This window comes from Eubalaena glacialis, chromosome 19 (assembly GCF_028564815.1).
Source record: "Eubalaena glacialis isolate mEubGla1 chromosome 19, mEubGla1.1.hap2.+ XY, whole genome shotgun sequence".
NCBI classification, from domain to species: Eukaryota; Metazoa; Chordata; class Mammalia; order Artiodactyla; family Balaenidae; genus Eubalaena; species Eubalaena glacialis.
Window position 1 is genome coordinate 49631496 of NC_083734.1, and position 20837 is coordinate 49652332.

At 36.9% G+C, this 20837-nt stretch overlaps 1 protein-coding gene across 2 annotated transcripts in view; it reads right to left on the minus strand.

Moving 5' to 3' along the window:
- SMURF2 (SMAD specific E3 ubiquitin protein ligase 2) overlaps nt 1-20837 on the minus strand; it is a 118156-nt gene that overhangs the window by 37636 nt on the left and 59683 nt on the right. For both annotated transcript variants that reach the window (XM_061176805.1, XM_061176804.1), the window contains exons 2-3: nt 11026-11064; nt 5377-5485 (exon numbers count right to left, since the gene is read on the minus strand). In XM_061176805.1, coding sequence (XP_061032788.1) covers nt 5377-5485; nt 11026-11064 — 148 coding nt within the window. The remainder of the gene's footprint in view (nt 1-5376; nt 5486-11025; nt 11065-20837) is intronic.

Sequence of the window (20837 nt, forward strand, 5' to 3'; positions counted from 1 at the left end):
TCCCATATAGGTTATTACAGAATATTGAGTAGAGTTCCCTATGCTACACAGTAGGTCCTTGTTGATTATTTTATATATAGTAGTGTGTATATGTTTAATTATGCAAGCTAATACTTTTCAAAAATTAAGCCAATTTGAATTTCATTTCTGTTGCTTGCAAATGAAAAAATCTGGACTAAAATAACATTCAGTATGCATGTATCAATTTTCAAATAGATCTAAACAGACTTAACTTGGCAAGTATGTACCTGCATGATATGTAAAAATTCTAGAATCAGAATCAAGTATTAACCAGCTAAATTGCCCCAAACCAAACATTTAAAAAAAAAAAATCACACTAAATCAGTTTATCAACTGTTAAGCCTGATATACAGGTATGCTAAAATATTGGTTCCCTGAAGCCTTAGAGCAGCCCACCCACCACTGGCTTAAGTGTCCTTTTGGGAGGCTGGATGTCAAAGCCCAGAGAGACCTTGGGAACATACATTGAAGACAAGGGAGCTTCTGTCAGCCTGTATCCTTGAATGACTGTGTGACAGTGTCTTGCTTCCCTGCCAAATGGACCTTATATACAAAATATACTTCTATTATATTAAACCACTGAAAATGTGGGGTTGTCTATTATATCAGTCTATTATATCTAACCAACACAAGGGACAAATCATAAAGGGCCTTGTCAGTCATAGTATGAACTCCGGCTTTTACTCTAAGTAAGACAGGAAGCCAATGGGGGATGTGGAACAGGAGAGTAACCAGATTTGATATACGTTTTGACAGGATCATTCTAGCTGCTGTGTCGAGAAAGACTGTAGCAGCAGCAAAGCTAGAAAAGCAAGGACTCTAAGGAGGGGGTCCACGGGAAAACCACAGCCTGTGAGCCAAATCCAGAAAAGCACAGGGTTTAGTACAATTTCACTTTTTTCCCCCAAGGAAAAAAGTTTTTTTAAGTTTGAAGGCCATATTAAAAATACTTACAATGTCTTTATCTCTCCATTCACATTATCACTTTTCTAACATAAAGTTATTTTCTATTTGACGGCTTCCTTCATAATCTTGGAACTAGTTTCTTTGCCATTCTTGGCTCCCTCTAAGCCATTCTTCACATTACAGCCAAAGTCTCCACTCTTGGATATAAATCTGATAATAGCATTTCCCCACTTAAAACACTTTCATTGCTCCCTATTGCTTTTAAGAGAGTATTCAAACTTATTAATAGGCTTTCAAGGACCTTCATGAGCTGGCTCCTGCTTGCCTCTCACTGCTTGTCTTTTACCACACTCCCCTTACCTTACATGTGAACTTACCAATGCTGCCTCTCTGAACTGTTTTCAGAATCACATTGTCTTTCACCTCTGGGTCTTCACACAGACAGCTTTTGCTTACAGCCTTCTCACCTTCTCCGTCCTCAAGTTAACTCCTATTTAAGGTCTAAGCCTAAATGCCACTTTTTCTAGGAAGCTCTCCCCAGCTCCTAAATCTGTGTCAAGAAGTTCTATATATTTCCACAGCACCCTATACATATTCTCAACACACTGTTTATACTTTCCTATTTCTTGTCTTTATATACCACGTGGCTGTAAGCTTGGAGGACTATGTCTTGTTCACTATTGTAGCTGGGTCCCTGGCTGAATTTAGATCTGATTGAAGCTAAAAGAAATGGCTTCAAAGAATCTGATCAAGTGAATTCCCTGGTGGTCTAGTGGTTAGGACTCTGTGCTGCCACTGCAGGGGGCACGGGTTCGATCCCTGGTCAGGGAACTAACATCCCGCAAGCTGCGCAGCACGGCCAAAAAAAAGAAAAGAAAGAATCTGATTAAGAACTCAAAAGCTTAGCTACATAGATAGTAGGTAAAGACAAGTGGAACATTTGGAAGAAAAGCTGATGTTGATGAAGCATGAAATAGAATGACTGTGAAGCTTAAAAGGCTAAAAACTTGGAAAGTCAGGATATCAGGACATTTAACATGTTTATAACCTGGGAGATGTTCACAAAATGGGAGAAGTTTAGAGAGCATATGATAACTGAATTAGCAACCTGTAGAAAACTGAAACCTAAGCCTGCAAGGAGCAATAGACTCCCTGAAACAAGATTATTACTGCCATCAAGCCCCGAAATATTCCCAAACTGTAAGCCCAATATACTCCGATGGTGATGATGAGGCTGAAACAGAATGATAAGTCAAAGTATTTAAAAGGAATGGAAAGTGTAAATCAACTACACCTCAATTTAAAAAATAAAAAAATAAAATAAATAAAAGGAATGGAAAGACCTCCTGAATCCTTTCCCCAACCTAATTCATCCTCAAAACCTGGCAGCACTCAGGGACACTAGGCACAGCTGAGGGAGGAGGTGAAATTCTGTAATAAAAACAGGGTATTAAGAAGAGGTTAATCTAGTGAATGGAGAGACCTCCTAGCATCCCTATGCCGTTCAGATCCATGAACACAAGCATCCAAGAATGCAGCCCCCAGGAAGGAGAGGGAGAATTCTGTGCAGAAAATGTCACAGTTACTCCTGATTACCCTACCAAGCTGATCAGCTCTACCCATGGGTAGAGAGTTTCCAATCAACATTTAAGTGCCTCCCCTTAAATATAAAAAGACAGAAATCCAACCCAAACTAACAGAAAAAAAAAGGAAATCTGAGAAAAGAGAGGCAATACAACAGAAAAAAACTACAATTATAATACTCCTCTCATCAGAGAAGATATTGCGTCTAGGAGTAAGAGTAAGTTATGAAAAAGGAACAGTCAGAAAGCAAAATGATATTGGAAATTTAAAATTTGAGAACAGAAATTACAATAAATAGGAATGCTGGAAAACAAAGTTGGGAAAACAGCCCAAATATTTCATGGTAGTTTTTAATTTTTTACTAGAACAAAAATTTTTTATTATAACTTTTTTTTTTTTAACTAAGATAAAATATGAGAGAAAAAAGACAGGACAACTAAATGATGATCAATTCAGGAGGGATAACATCCAAATAACAGGAGTTCTCGAAAAAGAAAAAGAGAGAAAGAAATACAATGGAGAAGAGGAAATCATCTATAGATGACTAAATAAATAGAAAAGTTTCTCGTAACTAAGGAGTTTAAGTATCCAGATTAAAGTCACAGTAAGTATCTAGTACTATATTTCAGATATACCAAGTCCATAGTTAAAAATTTTAACATCAGGCATAAACAGCATACCCTGAAATCTTCCAGTGGAAAACAACAATCACGAAGGACCAAAATCAGGATGCCATCAGCAATATTCTAAACTTGCGCTGTCCAAAATGGTAGCCACAAGGCACATGTGGCTACTGAGTACCTGAAATATAGCTAGCCCAAATTGAGGCACTCTGTTAATGCAAAACAAACTCCTGATTTCAAAGACTTCGTTGTTTTTTTTTTTTTTTTAAAGGCCCACCACGCAGCATGCGAGATAGTTCCCCGACAAGGGATTGAACCTGTGCCCCGTAAATGGAAGCACGGAGCCTTAACCACTGGACCTCCAGGGAAGTCCCTCAAAGACTTTGTATAAGATAAACAAAAAAACAAACAACTCGATTATTTTATTTTGATATCGTGTTGAAATGAAGATATTTTAGATAAATAAAACATATAGTTAAGTTTAATTTCATCTGTTTCTTTTTACTTTTTTTAATGTGGCTACTAGAAAATTTAAAATTACAGGGCTTCCCTGGTGGCGCAGTGGTTGAGAGTCTGCCTGCCAATGCACGGGACAGGGGTTCGAGCCCTGGTCTGGGAAGATCCCACATGCCGCGGAGCAACTGGGCCTGTGAGCCACAATTACTGAGCCTGCGCGTCTGGAGCCTGTGCTTCGCAACAAGAGAGGCTGCGATAGTGAGAGGCCCGCGCCGCGATGAAGACTGGCCCCCGCTTGCCACAACTAGAGAAAGCCCTAGCACAGAAACGAAGACCCAACACAGCCATAAATAAATAAATAAATTTAAAAAAAAAATGCTTAAAAAAAATTACAGATAAGCTCCCATTTGTGGCTCACACTGTATTTCTATTCAGCAGTGCTGATCTAGACCTAGAAGACAGTGGAGTAATGTATTCAAAGTTTGAAGGGAAAGTGATGTCTCACCTATAAGTCTATACTCAGACAAACTATCAACCAAGTAAGAAGACAAAATATATCTTCAGACAAAATCTCAAAGAAATTTTCCCCATCTTTATACTCTTCCTCAAGATAACAATGGAAGACATACTTCACCAAAACAGGGAAGTAAACAGAAACACAGGAAGTCATTGGACTTAGAAGAGAGAAAGGAAATTCCCAACATAATGATAAAGGCAAGTTCCAGGACAACTGTGCAGAAGGTCTTAGAGAACTACCAGTCCAGACAAGTAAAGGATAGAAGCTCTAGGAGGGCTATCTCCAAGAAGAAAACAAAGCCAATAGACTATCTCATGTGGTGAACATAAATAAGCAGAGGAGACGTTCAGTACTGTAAGAGAGTTTGTGAATTTCTTAATGAGATGGAAAACTAAACAAATGGCAAAGTTAGACAGTTATTAACTTCATAAAAACAGAAGTTGTCAAGAAAGAAAATGTAATCACTGCACACCACGTGACTCAGTTATGAATATTTACATGATCATAATAGCATAAACACAGAACAATGATGTAACCGAAAAGGTTCAAATAACTATACAGGAGGACTGGGAGAAGGAAAGGGTCATGTGGATGTTGTAGGAATGGGATGAGAGGTATCAGCTGTAAAAAATAAATCATTTTCTATGGTAGAAAATGTAAAAATAATACCTAACACGAAATAAATATATATTTATATTAAATGCTATAAATAAGCATGATATCTAGAAGCAGAAGAAAATTCTAGAACAAACAGCCGAAGTTATTGAAAACAGTTACCCTGAGAATTGGAATCAGGAATAAGAATGGGACAGTGAACTGCATTTTCCCATTAAAAGACCTACAGTATCATCTGCTTTTTTAAAAACAGTACATATGCTACTATGATTAAAATAAAATTTAGAAGAAAGAAACCATCCATATAAGAAACAAAAAGAATGCCTATGAGTGTACTCCAATTATGATTTCTGATTTATACTTATAACTGACCTAAAGTGAATTAATACCTTTATTTGATTGAAAAAAAGGTGGGGGGGGGGTTGCTCTATACTGTGTATCCATTTTGTTCTTCATGGGCTTATTAAGCATAGCTCACCTTCCAAAACCAGCTATCAATAAGCCAAAGTACTTTCACACTAGGTTTTGCATCCCTCTGTGAGGACCAAATTACACCACAGATCAAAGTCAGATCATATTCAGTGATTCTTTTCAAAGACTATATCAAATTACAGTGATTCCATGTTTCATTTCAAATAAATCGTTTAAACGTACAGGTCATAATGCTGATTCCATTTTGGATCAAGTGTATTCTTCACAGTATCTGTAGAATGGCACTGCCCAGATCCATCAACCACCACCTTAGCAAATGGATCAGGAAGCCCTGTGGGGAAAAAAGGGAGGGTTCTTTTTTAATTAAAGAATATTTTGACATGGAAGATTAATTATAGAAAGATTAATATTTGCTACAAAACAAAAGATTATTCCATCCTTCATAAAAAGTTTAACGATAAGCTATAAATGAAAAGTGGTCCATTTTAAAACTAAGATTAAAGTTAATTCTACATTAAATATCAAAAACTACATTTTTTCTTGCTATCTCAAAACACGCTCAGCTTAAACTACCAAAGTCTAGAGATTACTTTATAATGTACAAGTTATCATAGATCTTTCCCAGCCCTTTAACCCCAGAAAGGTGAATGCTTAAAACATCCCTGGCTCTCTTAGAGCTTTCCCACGGTCTCCCTTAGTAGCTCATTTAAAGAAAGAGCTTATTAAAGTTTTCACACAGTAACACAGGCTACAGAGATATCAAATTAGCCAAAAAGTTTTAATGATTAACTATCATGAGTGATGAGAAACTGAAACAAAAAATTTAATACCCTGCCTTAAAAGAGCGTACTATCTAATTGGGAAAATTAAAACACCATACATTAAAAACAAAAAACCAAAAATAACTCCTGAGAATAAACAAGTTTTTGACCATACTGATTATAAAGAAAGCACTTATAAATACTATGTCAGGCACTATTCTAAATGCTTTACATATGTTAAATCTCCTAATCTTCAAAATTACCCCATGGGGTAAATACTACTATTCTATTTTAGTGATGAGGAAACTGAGGCACAAAGGGGTTAATTAACTAGCCTGAGGTTACCCAGTAGTAAGTGTCAGAGGCAGGGTCTAAAGTTTAGATTCTAAACCCATGCACACACAGTCTGGTTCTTGATTTCATGCACTTAACCACTATGCTGTATCACACCTCTCATTTACTATGTAGTTCAACAGTGAGTACAAGAGCTCAGAAAAGCAGGAGAACAAGTTGAGTGTGAACAATAGAAAAAGGCTTTCTCCCCCCGCCCCGCCCCTTTTTGAGGGGATGGGACTCATCTGGGCTTTAAAGGACAAACAGGAGGCGTTCCAAGGAGGGTATAACAATATTTGAAGGACTTTGAGGGGTTTAATCAAAGCATTTGTGCTAAGGTGTAAAAGTCAATACTGTTGGAGAGATAAGACGGATCCAGTAAGAGAGGCTTAAAAGTCAGAAAATAAAGGCTTGGAATGACTGAGGTAGAGAACAGGGAGCCACTTTAGATTCTTGAGCATGGCTGTAAATACACTGTCATATTTGTCTACTAGTGGTATTCAGAGAAGGAAAGATTAAAGGTACAGAGAAGTTGTTGTAAGCTTCATACAGTAGGATGAAGAACAGTAGGATGAGTAGAATTTTAAAAGTCAGGGGACGAAGGTGGAACTAAATAAAATGTTAGAGACCACAACAACAGTTTAGATGTGAGACATACTGAGATACTGTAAATTTCCTAGGGACAGCTGAAGACACTAAAACGAAATGTTGGTAAGTGTTGATAATCGCAGAAATTTTGTACCTTGATATATCTCTGCTAATTTTTTTTAAGTCAAGATACTAATCTGCCAAGATTTAAGGCCAGACAGAAACCACCTAGCCAGTTTTCCAATTCTACGATTCTGTGATCTGTCAACTTCAAATAAGTAAGAAAAGACTAATATTTAAGAGTATTAAGTATTCAAGAAAAAACCTGCCAAGTTAGGGTAGCAATCTATTTAACTATATTGTTTAACTAAGTTTAGCACTATTCATATTAGTATTTCAATAATACCTAACCATTTGTAGATGTGTCTAATGGAAGAATACTTTCCCCTCTACCTTCAATAACATTAAGTATTTTTTTCCTGGGAGGAATCCATTTTATCTTGTTCTTTTGATTCTACCATCTAAACAAATAAACAGATAAATGTATGTCTGCAAGCAAAAACAAACAAAAATCACATTTCTAGCTTTCCCTTTAGATGGTGCTTAACTAGTTAAAGAATTAGGACTGAGAAAAACAACATTTTCCACACAGAAGTCACTAGGTGTGGCTTCCAGATCCTTATTTAAGTATGAAAGTCTAAGTCCCATCCTCCTATGTTTCCCTTCTGTTAAATAATACAAAATACAAGCTCTATTCCCTAACAAAATAAATACCTAGGTTTCAACTTACCTGATTATATTATTCTACAAAAATTTAACTTGAGAGCCAAGTTCTTCCAGTGTAGTCAAAAATATCAAGTTTTCAGAAGTTAGGGAGACCTCTAGCGGTAAATATGAAGTAGCTAAAGTATTTTCTGTATTCTTAAAAATTTCTCAATTCTCCCCATCATTTCTCAGTGATATAAAATAGCTAAAGCTCAGGAACTTCCTCACTACACTAATGCACTTAATGAGCTGCAAATAATGAAACAAAAATTTCAACCTAAAGAGTTACTTACCAGAGAAAATAAAGCTTTATTTTTGATTGGGGAAGAAAAAATATATTCAACCAACCATGTTGCAGCTCACTGACTTCAATTTTGCCCCTATACAAACCTTAACAAAGTACCTTACACACAAAGCTTTTACTTAAACGTGGCATAAAAGACAGAAAGAATTTGATACCAATAAAAACATTCTTTTAAAAACACAGATAGCGGATAAATGGATAGATATGTGATAAAGTTAATGGCAGAATCTAGATGATGGGTATTCACTGTAAAATTCCTCATATGTCCTATGTGTCTGAAATTCTTCCTGCCAAAATTTTGGGGGAAGGGGGATGTACTGTACTTTTATTTTTAAAAGCCAGTAAGTTTGAAAATAGTTCCAAAAAATGAGTTAGCAAAACTTTTCTCAGCAAAGGTAGATACCCTGGAATAAATAGTATTATCTCAAATTATACAAATTCCAAAAGACAACACATGGCACTGCATTTTTTTCTATAGTTAAATATATTTATATATACACATATTTATATAGTCAGCCTATAGTCATGCTTCATATTAAAATTTACATTTCCCATTCAACAGGATTTAAACTGATTTACAAGCAAAAACAACTATATTACAGTATCAATAACTGCATTCTGATCAATAAACGCACACTCTCACTCAAATTTAATTAAGAGATTTAGGAACTATTATTTAACTCTTTCTTTGAAATTAATGTGGGCAACCCTCAACTTATAAACAGATCAAAAAAAAATATAAATCTATCACAGCAGGAGGACCTCCGCCACTGTGAACCTGCTCCGGGATGTTCCATCCTTCGCTGAGTCCCTTCTGAAGGCCTCAGGATTGGCTTTCCTGTTTTCCTTTCCAGGGTCATCAAGTGTTTTTTCCATTCTGGGTTTTAAAGATAATCACACAGTTTCCCCTAGTTTTCTTATCCCTGAAGCAAGCTCACAACTCAAGAATTTTTATCACTTTTTACTGCTTACAACAATAAAAAAGGGGAAGAGTTCCTTCTTTCCTTCTTTTTTTCACATACAACTTAAGGACAGACAAAGATCATATAATTGATAATAATCGGCTCTCAGGGGCTTACAGAGAATTAGAATAAGATTCCTCTAGATTTCCTAGGAAAACTGAGACAAGGATATCTGATATTTTATTGGAGAAGGTGTGTCTTGGGACTCTAGGGGAAGGAAAAGAATTTGGGAAGGAAGGCTAGGAGACAAAATTGAAGAGTTTGTCTTTAAAACCAGACCAGTTGTCCTGGGGGGTATAGAACAAGCTCTAAGAGTGTGCACTACTCACTTCTCTCCCTCTTCTCCTTGTCACCTGCCTATCCAATCCCATTGGCCACTTTGCAGTCCCACTAGGATAAATCCTACCTTGGATCAACCTTAAGGAAGGTAAAGGAGTACACATTGGTTATTAGGTTATTAGCAACAGAGATGAGGTGGGTAGTTCAGCAGCAGCCTGTGAAGATAACATTAATTGGTGGCAGCAAGGAGAGAGGTCACTGGCCTCTCCTCCTGCGACATGCTATAGGGTAGAAGGCACATGGTACATAAACTGGAAACTGCTTAATTATGTCCCAGATTATCCTATTTAATTGCTTTCCCATATAAGCATAATTTTTCAATTACATAGTCTATGCTATTTTATAAATTTTAATTTAGGTTCTACTCTAGGAAGACTGGAAGTAATAAAATTTCAAGTGGAATGAATTAAGTATGATTTAAAAATATATCAAGAGCTTATCACTTCTTTTAATCAAACACTTGAAAATTAACTAAGTCATAAATTAGACAGCATACATAGCCAGTTTTTGCTGGATGATAGGACCTGAATTTAAAAATCTAATGAACTTCTCTATATCTAACTTCAAACATTTTTATTTATCAAATTTTGCTGGCTTAAAACATATGGACACCAAGGGGGGAAACTGGCGGGGCGGGGTGGTGGTGGTGTGATGAACTGGGAGATTGGGATTGACATATATACACTAATATGTATAAAATAGATAACTAATAAGAACCTGCTGTATAAAAAAATAAATTAAATAAAATTCAAAAATTCAAAAAAATTTTGCTGGCTTGGACTTTTTTTTTTTTTTTTAACTGAAAATCGTATCTTTTTAAAATTTATTTATTTATTTATTTATGGCTGCGTTGGGTCTTCGTTGCTGCACGCGGGCTTTCTCTAGTTGCGGCGAGCAGGGTCTACTCTTTGTTGCGGTGCACCAGCTTCTCATTGCGGTGGCTTCTCTTGTTGCGGAGCACAGACGCTAGGCGCATGGGCTTCAGTAGTTGCGGCATGCTGGCTCAGTAGTTGTGGCTCACAGGGGCTCTAGAGCACAGGCTCAGTAGTTGTGGCACATGGGCTTAGTTGCTCCACTGCATGTGGGATCTTCCCAGGCCAGGGATCAAACCCGTGACCCCCACATTGGCAGGCGGATTCTTAACCACTGAGCCACCAGGAAGTCCAAAAATTATATCATTTTTACAAAATAATTTAAAGTGAATGTGAAGTATAATATTATAGGGTAAACACACACACACACTTCCCAATCTTCCCTCGCAAAACTTAATCTTAAATAAAGCCACAAAAATTTTCACAACAGATTGGCAAAGAGACTGCAAATATGGGAACTAAATGTCTGTTTTGGAGTCTGAGACATAAGAGGTTCTACGATCAAATGTGGCAGAGATTTCTTTCCTATACTCTGGAAATTCCAAGCAGGCTAAATAACTTCTCTGCCTTCCAATGACTCCTGAATGCATGGGTAAAATTTCCTATAAAATGTTAGGGGAAAAAGTGTTTACGAAATAATCTCAAACCTTTTCTAGAAATCTAGTAGTATGCACACCTTCAATATACATTACATTCGTCTGCATATACACACCTACACACACGTTTCACACAAATATGGGCGGGGGGGGCAGTGGATAAAGGGAAAGGGGCTAAGGAGCACAAAATCCTCTTTAAAACATGTGATGTCAAAAACCTCTGAATCAAAGAATTCATAAAACAACACTGAGTATATTTCTGAGTAGAGAAATCCCTAAACCAGACAATTCTGAAAATGCTTTCCAAAGAATGTACACACAACATACAAGATTTAAAGTTAATTTACTTACGGAAAAAATCCTTTTTCACCAAGTTTTTTGCACAGAGTACTGTAAAGGAAACAAAAAATACATGGGAAGAATTAAAATGGTGAGACTGCATTGTCAAAGTTTCACTTTGAAACACTGAAAATACCAGTGAATAATAATTAAACACTAACTATAGCAAGGTATGAAATATGATCACAATCTTTGATTAAAGACTAGCAAAAGACAGCTGAACCAGTGGTGGCAACTTCAGCAATGATCACCAGTAACAGCTGAGGGCAAGAAAGTTTATAAATCTGGTATTCTAATAAAGAACCACTTCCTGTCTTCCATCAAGATCTAGTCTCAGAGTAGCTTGGTGGCAAGGGAAAAATATAGTTCTAAGGAGGAAATATGTAAATTGAGGGTTATATATATATATATATATTTTTTTTTTTAAGGGTAAAATAATTTTATACTGAAGAGGATCATAAGAAAACAAAGCTTAATTGATACTGGTGACTTTTTTTTTAAAAATGACGTTCTGTTATTTACTCTCCACCTAAACTCCACAGAAACATCGGCTCAATGACAAGAGAGATCTACTATACCTTCCAAAAATTAAGTTAATATATTGAGATAGCTATCCCAAATCCACATTCTCTGGATTACCTTGCATTAAATTATCACTTACACAGTGATGGCTGAACAACCTTGTGAATATATTAAAACCATTGAACTGCATGCTTTAGAGAGATGAATTTTACAGTATGTGAATTGCATGTCAATTTAAAAATCACTGTTTATACAGTCATTAACTTCTTTAATCCAAACTTATTACATGTGAAGGGAAACCACCAATTTCCACATATTCATATTTTAATTTGTAAAATATCTATGAAAGTAATGTTGGGTTAACTTCTACCCACTTCTACTCACAGTTTAAATGGTCTGTTCAATTAGTTACACTTATTGGAAGTTTAGTGTATAAAAATTCATTTAACATAAACCTTGGGAACAAGTCTAAATATAATTAATCACTTTAAAAGTTCAAATAAAAATAATTTTGAACACAGATGCCATCAGTAAATGAATAAAATTATTAAGTAAGCACAAGATACTGATTTACTAGTCAGAGTCTCTTAGGCCCTGTCATAGTTTAAAAACATAAAAACTCAATCATGAAAGCTAAGGCCATAACTCGGAGTACCAAATCAGAAACTTGATTTAGAAGAACTCCTCCCTAGGGACTTCCCTGGCGGTCCAGTAGTTAAGACTTTGTGCTTCCACTGCAGGGGACACAGGTTCAATCCCTGGTTGGGGAACTAAGATCCCGCATGCCGTGTGGTGTGGCCAAAGAAAAAAAAAAGAGAGAGAAAACCAAGAGGGTGGGTGCTGTTGTCATATAGAACCTGGAATTGGATCTGATTAAACGTTTTTTTAAAAAAAAAGAAGAAGAAGAAGAACTCCTCTCTAAACTTTTATTATCATCATATAAACTGAATACTCATGATCAATACATATACAACACATACATAAATCCAAATTATAATCTCCAGTACTGACGAGGCATTCATAATTTTTAACCACCATCCTAAGATTCAAGATGTAAAATAAATACACACCCTACTTAAGACAAATAGAAAATATATGGGAAGTCCTCCAACTTCTTGTCACTAAGCCTACAAACGTACTGTTTCAACACTCATTCTTTTTTTCTTCCTTCCACTTACAATGTCTACTCTCCTAACACCATCCTTCTGCCTGTACTCTGGATCTCATACCCAACCCACCACTTTCTCAAGAACTTGTCCCTCCACTTCCTCTACCGATTGCCTCGTCAGTATTTAAACATACTCAAGTCTTGCCCATGCCTCCCCACTCCAGCCACCATCCTACCTCTTTTCCTTCATAATGAAACTACTTTAAAACACTGTCTATACTTTGTGACTTCACTTCTTTATATCCACTAATGCCTCAATCCACTGCAATTTGGCTTCCACTCTCACCATTGCCCCTATACTGCTTCTCCAAAGCCCTGGGGACCTAATTAATAAATCCATCCAATGGATACTTTTCATTCTTTATCACACTTGACCCCCGAGAGGTATTTGCCACTACTGACCACTCCCTCTTCTAAAACCCCTCTCTTCTTTTGGTTTCTGTTTAACACCACATTCACCTGGTTTTACACCAAGCATAAAATTCATTCAAAGTCTTTTCTGCCAGATCTTTTTCCTTTGCTCCACCCATGAAACTTGAGGTTCTTCAGGGCTTTACTTTAGGTCCTCTTTTACTCTATAAACCGAGGAGCACAGATATCCATCCTGTAAACCTCGGAATTATATGTAAACTGTTAATATGCTCAACAAAATATTAGCAAACTGAAACCACATGATCAAGTTGGATTCATCCCAGGATCACAAGGATGGTTCAACATATGAAAATCAATCAATGTGATACACTACATCATCAAAAGACAAAAAAACCACATGATCATCTCAATAGGTGCAGAAAAAACATTTGATAAAATTCAACATCCATTCATGATAAAAACTACAGAGGGAACATATCTCAACATCATAAAAGCTATTTATGACAAAACCACAGCCAACATAATACTCAATGGTGAAAAGCTGAAAGACTTCCTGCTAAAATCTGGGACAAGACAAGGATGCCCACTCTCACCACTTCTATTCAACAGAGCATTGGTGCAGATGACATGATACTAGATATAGAAAACTCTAAAGACTCACACAAAACCCACTAGAACTGATAAACGAACTCAGCAAGGTAGCAGGATGCAAGATTCACATACAGAAATCTGTTGCATTTCTTTATACTAACAAAGAAATATCAGAAAGGGCAAGTAAAAAAAAAAATTCCCTTTAAAATTGCATCAAAAAAAAAAAACCTTAGTAATAAACCTGACCAAGGAGGTGAAAGACTTATATGCTGAGAACTATAAAACACTGATAAAGGAAATTGAAGATGATTCAAAGAAATGGAAAGATATCCCATGGTCTTGGATTGGAAGAACTAACACTGTTAAAATGGCCATACTACTCAAGGCAATCTACGATTTAATGTGATCCCTATCAAATTACCCATAACATTTTTCACAGAACTAGAACAAATAATCCTAAAATTTGTATAGAACCGTGAAAGACCCAGAATTGCCAAAGCAATCCTAAGGCATAACCCTCCCAGACTTCAGAAAATACTACAAAGCTATAGTAATCAAAACAGTGCAGTATTGGCCCAAAAACAGACATATGGATCAATGGAACAGAATAGAGAGCCCAGAAATAAACCCACAAACCTATGTTCAATTACTCGTCAACAAAGAAGGCAAGACTATACAATGGAGAAAACATCAGCAAGCGGTGTTGGGAAAACTGGACAGCCAAATGTAAATCAATGAAGTTAGAACACTCCCTCACACCATACACAAAAATAAACTTAAAATGGCTTAAAGATTTAAATATAAGACACAACACCATAAAACTCCTAGAGGAGAACACAGGCAAAGCATTCTCTGACATAAATCATACCAATGTTTTCTTAGGTCAGTCTCCAAGACAACAGAAATAAAAGCAAAAATAAACAAATGGGACCTAATCAAATTTATAAGCTTTTGGGCTTCCCTGGTGGCGCAGTGGTTGAGAATCTGCCTGCCAATGCAGGGGACACGGGTTCAAGCCCTGGTCTGGGAAGATCCCACATGCCGCAGAGCGGCTGGGCCCGTGAGCCACAATTGCTGAGCCTGCGTGTCTGGAGCCTGTGCTCTGCAACAAGAGAGGCCGTGACAGTGAGAGGCCCGCGCACCGCGATGAAGAGTGGCCCCCACTTGCCGCAACTAGAGAAAGCCCTCACAAAGAAACGAATACCCAACACAGCCATAAATAAATAAATAAATAAAATTAAAAAAAAAAAAAATTTATAAGCTTTTACACAGCAAAGGAAATCATAAACAAAACAAAAAGACAATCTACGGAATAGGAGAAAATATTTGCTAACAATGCAACTGACAAGGGCTTAATTTCCAAAATATACAAACAGCTCATACAACTCAATAACAAAAAATCAAACAACCCAATCAAAAAATGGGCAGAAATCTAAATAGACATTTCTCCAAAGAAGACATACAGATGGCCAACAGGTATATGAAAAGATGCTCAACATCATTAATTATTAGAGAAATGAAAATCAAAACTACAATGAGGTATCACATCACACTGGTCAAAATGGCCATCATTAAAAAGTCTAATAGATCAGTGGAACAGGATAGAAAGCCCAGAGATAAGCCCACGAACATATGGTCACCTTATCTTTGATAAAGGAGGCAAGCATATACAGTGGAGAAAAGACAGCCTCTTCAATAAGTGGTGCTGGGAAAATTGGACAGGTACATGTAAAAGTATGAAATTAGAACACTCCCTGACACCATACACAAAAATAAACTCAAAATTGATTAAAGACCTAAGTGTAAGGCCAGACACTATCAAACTCTTAGAGGAAAACATAGGCAGAACACTCTATGACATAAATCACAGCAAGATCCTTTACGACCCAGCTCCTAGAGAAATGGAAATAAAAACACAAATAAACAAATGGGACCTAATAAAACTTAAAAGCTTTTGCACAGCAAAGGAAACCATAAACAAGACCAAAAGACAACCCTCAGAATGGGAGAAAATATTTGCAAATGAAGAAACTGACAAAGGATTAATCTCCAAGATTTACAAGCAGCTCATGCAGCTCAATAACAAAAAAACAACCCAATCCAAAAATGGGCAGAAGACCTAAATAGACATTTCTCCAAAGAAGATATACAGATTGCCAACAGACACATGAAAGAATGCTCAACATCATTAATCATTAGAGAAATGCAAATCAAAACTACAATGAGGTATCATCTCACACCGGTCAGAATGGCCATCATCAGAAAATCTAGAAACAATAAATGCTGGAGAGGGTGTGGAGAAAACGGAACACTTTTGCACTCTTGGTGGGAATGTAAATTGATACAGCCACTATGGAGAACAGTATGGAGGTTCCTTAAAAAACTAAAAATAGAACTACCATACGACCCAGCAATCCCACTACTGGGCATATACCCTGAGAAATCCATAATTCAGAAAGAGTCATGTACCAAAATATTCATCGCAGCTCTGTTTACAATAGCCAGGACATGGAAGCAACCTAGGTGTCCATCATCGGATGAATGGATAAAGAAGATGTGGCACATATATACAATGGAATATTACTCAGCCATAAAAAGAAATGAAATGGAGGTATTTGTAATGAGGTGGATGGAGTTAGAGTCTGTCATACAGAGTGAAGTAAGTCAGAAAGAGAAAAAGAAATACAGTATGCTAACACATATATATGGAATCTAAGGGGAAAAGAAAAAAAAAAAAGGTCATGAAGAACCTAGTGGCAAGATGGGAATAAAGACACAGACCTACTAGAGAATGGACTTGAGGATATGGGGAGGGGGAGGGGTGAGATGTGACAGGGTGAGAGAGTGTCACGGACATATAGACACTACCAAATGTAAAATAGATAGCTAATGGGAAGCAGCCGCATAGCACAGGGAGATCAGCTAGGTGCTTTGTGACCACCTAGAGGGGTGGGATAGGGAGGGTGGGAGGGAGGGAGATGCAAGAGGGAAGAGATATGGGAACATATGTATATGTATAACTGATTCACTTTGTTATAAAGCAGAAACTAACACACCATTGTAAAGCAATTATACTTCAATAAAGATGTTTAAAAAAAAAAAAGTCTACAAATAACAAATGCTGGAGAGGGTGTGGAGAAAAGGGAACCCTCCTACACTACTGGTGGGAATGTAAGTTGGTGCAGGTACTACGGGAAACATTACGGAGGTTCCTCAAAAAACTTATTATCTGCCGTATGATTCAGCAATCCCACTCCTGGGCATATATCTGGAGAAAACTCTAATGAGAAAAGATACATGTACCCCAATGTTCATAGCACTATTTACAACAGCCAAGACATGGAAGCAACCTAAATGTCCATCAACAGATAAATGGATAAAAAAGAAGTGATAGAGCAGAAGCAAGAAGAACTACAATCCTGCAGCCTGTGGAATGAAAACCACATTCACAGAAAGATATACAAAATGAAAAGGCAGAGGACTATGTACCAGATGAAGGAACAAGATAAAACCCCAGAAAAACAACTAAACAAAGTGGAGATAGGCAACCTTCCAGAAAAAGAATTCAGAATAATGATAGTGAAGATGATCCAGGACCTCGGAAAAAGAATGGAGGCAAAGATCGAGAAGATGCAAGAAATGTTTAACAAAGACCTTAGAAGAACTAAAGAACAAACACCTAGAAGAATTAAAGAACAAACAGAGATGAACAATACAATAACTGAAATGAAAAATACACTAGAAGGAATCAATAGCAGAGTAACTGAGGCAGAAGAATGGATAATTGACCTGGGAGACAGAATGGTGGAATTCACTGCTGCGGAACAGAATAAAGAAAAAGGAATGAAAAGAAAAGAAGACAGACTAAGAGACCTCTGGGACAACATTAAACACAACAACATTCGCATTATAGGGGTCCCAGAAGGAGAAGAGAGAGAGGAAGGACCTGAGAAAATATTTGAAGAGATTATAGTCGAAAACTTCCCTAACATGGAAAGGAAATAGCCACCCAAGTCCAGGAAGTGCAGAGAGTCCCAGGCAGGATAAACCCAAGGAGGAACACGCCGAGACACATAGTAATCAAACTGACAATATTTAAAGACAAAGAAAAATTATTGAAAGCAGCAAGGGAAAAATGACAAATAACATACAAGGGAACTCCCATAAGGTTAACAGCTGATTTCTCAGCAGAAACTCTACAAGCCAGAAGGGAGTGGCATGATATATTTAAAGTGATGAAAGGGAAGAACCTACAACCAAGATTACTCTACCCAGCAAGGATCTCATTCAGATTCGATGGAAAAATCAAAAGCTTTACAGACAAGCAAAAGCTAAGAGAATTCAGCACCACCAAACCAGCTCTACAACAAATGCTAAAGGAACTTCTCTAAGTGGGAAACACAAGAGAAGAAAAGGACCTACAAAAACAAACCCATAACAATTAAGAAAATGGTAATAGGAACATACATATCGATAATTACCTTAAATGTGAATGGATTAAATGCTCCAACCAAAAGACACAGGCTCGCTGAATGGATACAAAAACAAGACCCATATATATGCTGTCTACAAGAGACACACTTCAGACCTAGGGACACATACAGACAAAGTGAGGGGATGGAAAAAGATATTCCATGCAAATGGAAATCAAAAGAAAGCTGGAGTAGCAATACCCATATCAGATAAAATAGACTTTAAAATAAAGAATGTTACAAGAGACAAGGAAGGACACTACATAATGATCAAGGATCAATCCAAGAAAAAGATATAACAATTATAAATATATATGCACCCAACATAGGAGCACCTCAACACATAAGGCAACTGCTAACAGCTATAAAAGAGGAAATCGACAGTAACACAATAATAGTGGGGGACTTTAACACCTCACTTACACCAATGCACAGATCATCCAGACAGAAAATTAATAAGGAAACACAAGCTTTAAATGATACAACAGACTAGACAGATTTAATTGATATTTATAGGACATTCCATCCAAAAACAGCAGATTACACTTTCTTCTCAAGTGCACACGGAACATTCTCCAGGACAGATCACATCTTGGGTCACAAATCAAGCCTCAGTAAATTTAAGAAAACTGAAATCACATCAAGCATCTTTTCTGACCACAACACTATGAGATTAGAAATCAATCACAGGGAAAACAATGTACAAAACACAAACACATGGAGGCTAAACAATACGTTACTAAATAACCAAGAGATCACTGAAGAAATCAAAGAGGAAATCAAAAAATAGAGACAAATTACAACGAAAACACGATGATCCAAAACCTATGGGATGCAGCAAAAGCAGTTCTAAGAGGGAAGTTTATAGCAATACAAGGCTACCTCAAGAAACAAGAAAAATCTCAAATAAACAATCTAATCTTATACCTAAAGGAACTAAAGAAAACAAACAAAACCCAAAGTTAGTAGAAGAAAAGAAATCATAAAGATCAGAGCAGAAATAAATGAAATAGAAACAAAGAAAACAATAGCAAAGATCAATAAAACTAAAAGCTGGTTCTTTGAGAAGATAAACAAAATTGATAAACCATTAGCCAGACTCATCAAGAAAAAGAGGGAGAGGACACATATCAATAAAATTAGAAATGAAAACGGAGAAGTTACAACAGACACCGCAGAAATACAAAGCATCCTAAGAGACTACGACAAGCAACTTTATGCCAATAAAATGGACAACCTGGAAAAAATGCACAAATTCTTAGAAAGGTATAAACTTCCAAGACTGAACCAGGAAGAAACAGAAAATATGAACAGACCAATCACAAGTAAGGAAATTGAAACTGTGATTTAAAATCTTCCAACAAACAAAAGTCCAGGACCAGATGGCTTCACAGGTGAATTCTATCAAACATTTAGAGAAGAGCTAACACCCATCCTTCTCAAACTCTTCCAAAAAATTGCAGAGGAAGGAACACTCCCAAACTCATTCTATGAGGCCACCATCACCCTGATACCAAAACCAGACAAAGATACTACAAAAAAAAGAAAATTACAGACCAATATTACTGATGAATATAGATGCAAAAATCCTCAACAAAATACTAGCAATCAGAATCCAACAACACGGGCTTCCCTGGTGGCACAGTGGTTAAGAACTTGCCTGCCCATGCAGGGGATACAGGTTCGAGCCCTGGTCCAAGAAGATCCCACATGCCGCGGAGCAACTAAGCCCAGGCGCCACAACTACTGAGCCTGCGTGGCACACCTACCGAAGCCCGTGCGCCTAGAGCCCATGCTCCACAATGAGAAGCCACCACAATGAGAAGCCCGCACACTGCAATGAAGAGTAGCCCCTGCTCGCCGCAACTAGAGAAAGCCCGCGCACAGCAATGAAGACCCAACGAAGCCAAAGATAAATAAAATAAATTAATTAATTAAAAAAAAAAGAATCCAACAACACATTAAAAGAATCATACACCATGATCAAGTGGGATTTAACCCAGGGATGCAAGGATTCTTCAATGTATGCAAATCAATCAACGTGATACACCATATTAACAAACTGAAGAATAAAAACCATATGATCATCTCAATAGATGCAGAAAAAGCTTTTGACAAAATTCAACACCCATTTATGATAAAAACTCTCCAGAAAGTGGGCACAGAGGGAACCTACCTCAACATAATAAAGGCTATATATGACAAACCCACAGCAAACATCATTCTCAATGGTGAAAAACTGAAAGCATTTCCTCTAAGATCAGGAACAAGACAAGGATGTCCACTCTCGCCACTATTATTCAACATAGTTTTGGAAGTCCTAGCCATGGCAATCAGAGAAGAAAAAGAAATAAAAGGAATCCAAATCGGAAAAGAAGAAGTAAAACTGTCACTGTTTGCAGATGACATGATACTATACATAGAGAATTCTAAAGATGCCACCAGAAAACTACTAGAGCTAATCAATGAATTTGGTAAAGTCGCAGGATACAAAATTAATGCACAGAAATCTCTTGCATTCCTATACACTAATGGTGAAAAATCTGAAAGAGAAATTAAGGAAACACTCCCATTTACCATTGCAACAAAAAGAATAAAATACCTAGGAATAAACCTACCTAGGGAGACAAAAAACCTGTATGCAGAAAACTATATGACACTGATGAAAGAAATTAAAGATGATACAAACAGATGGAGAG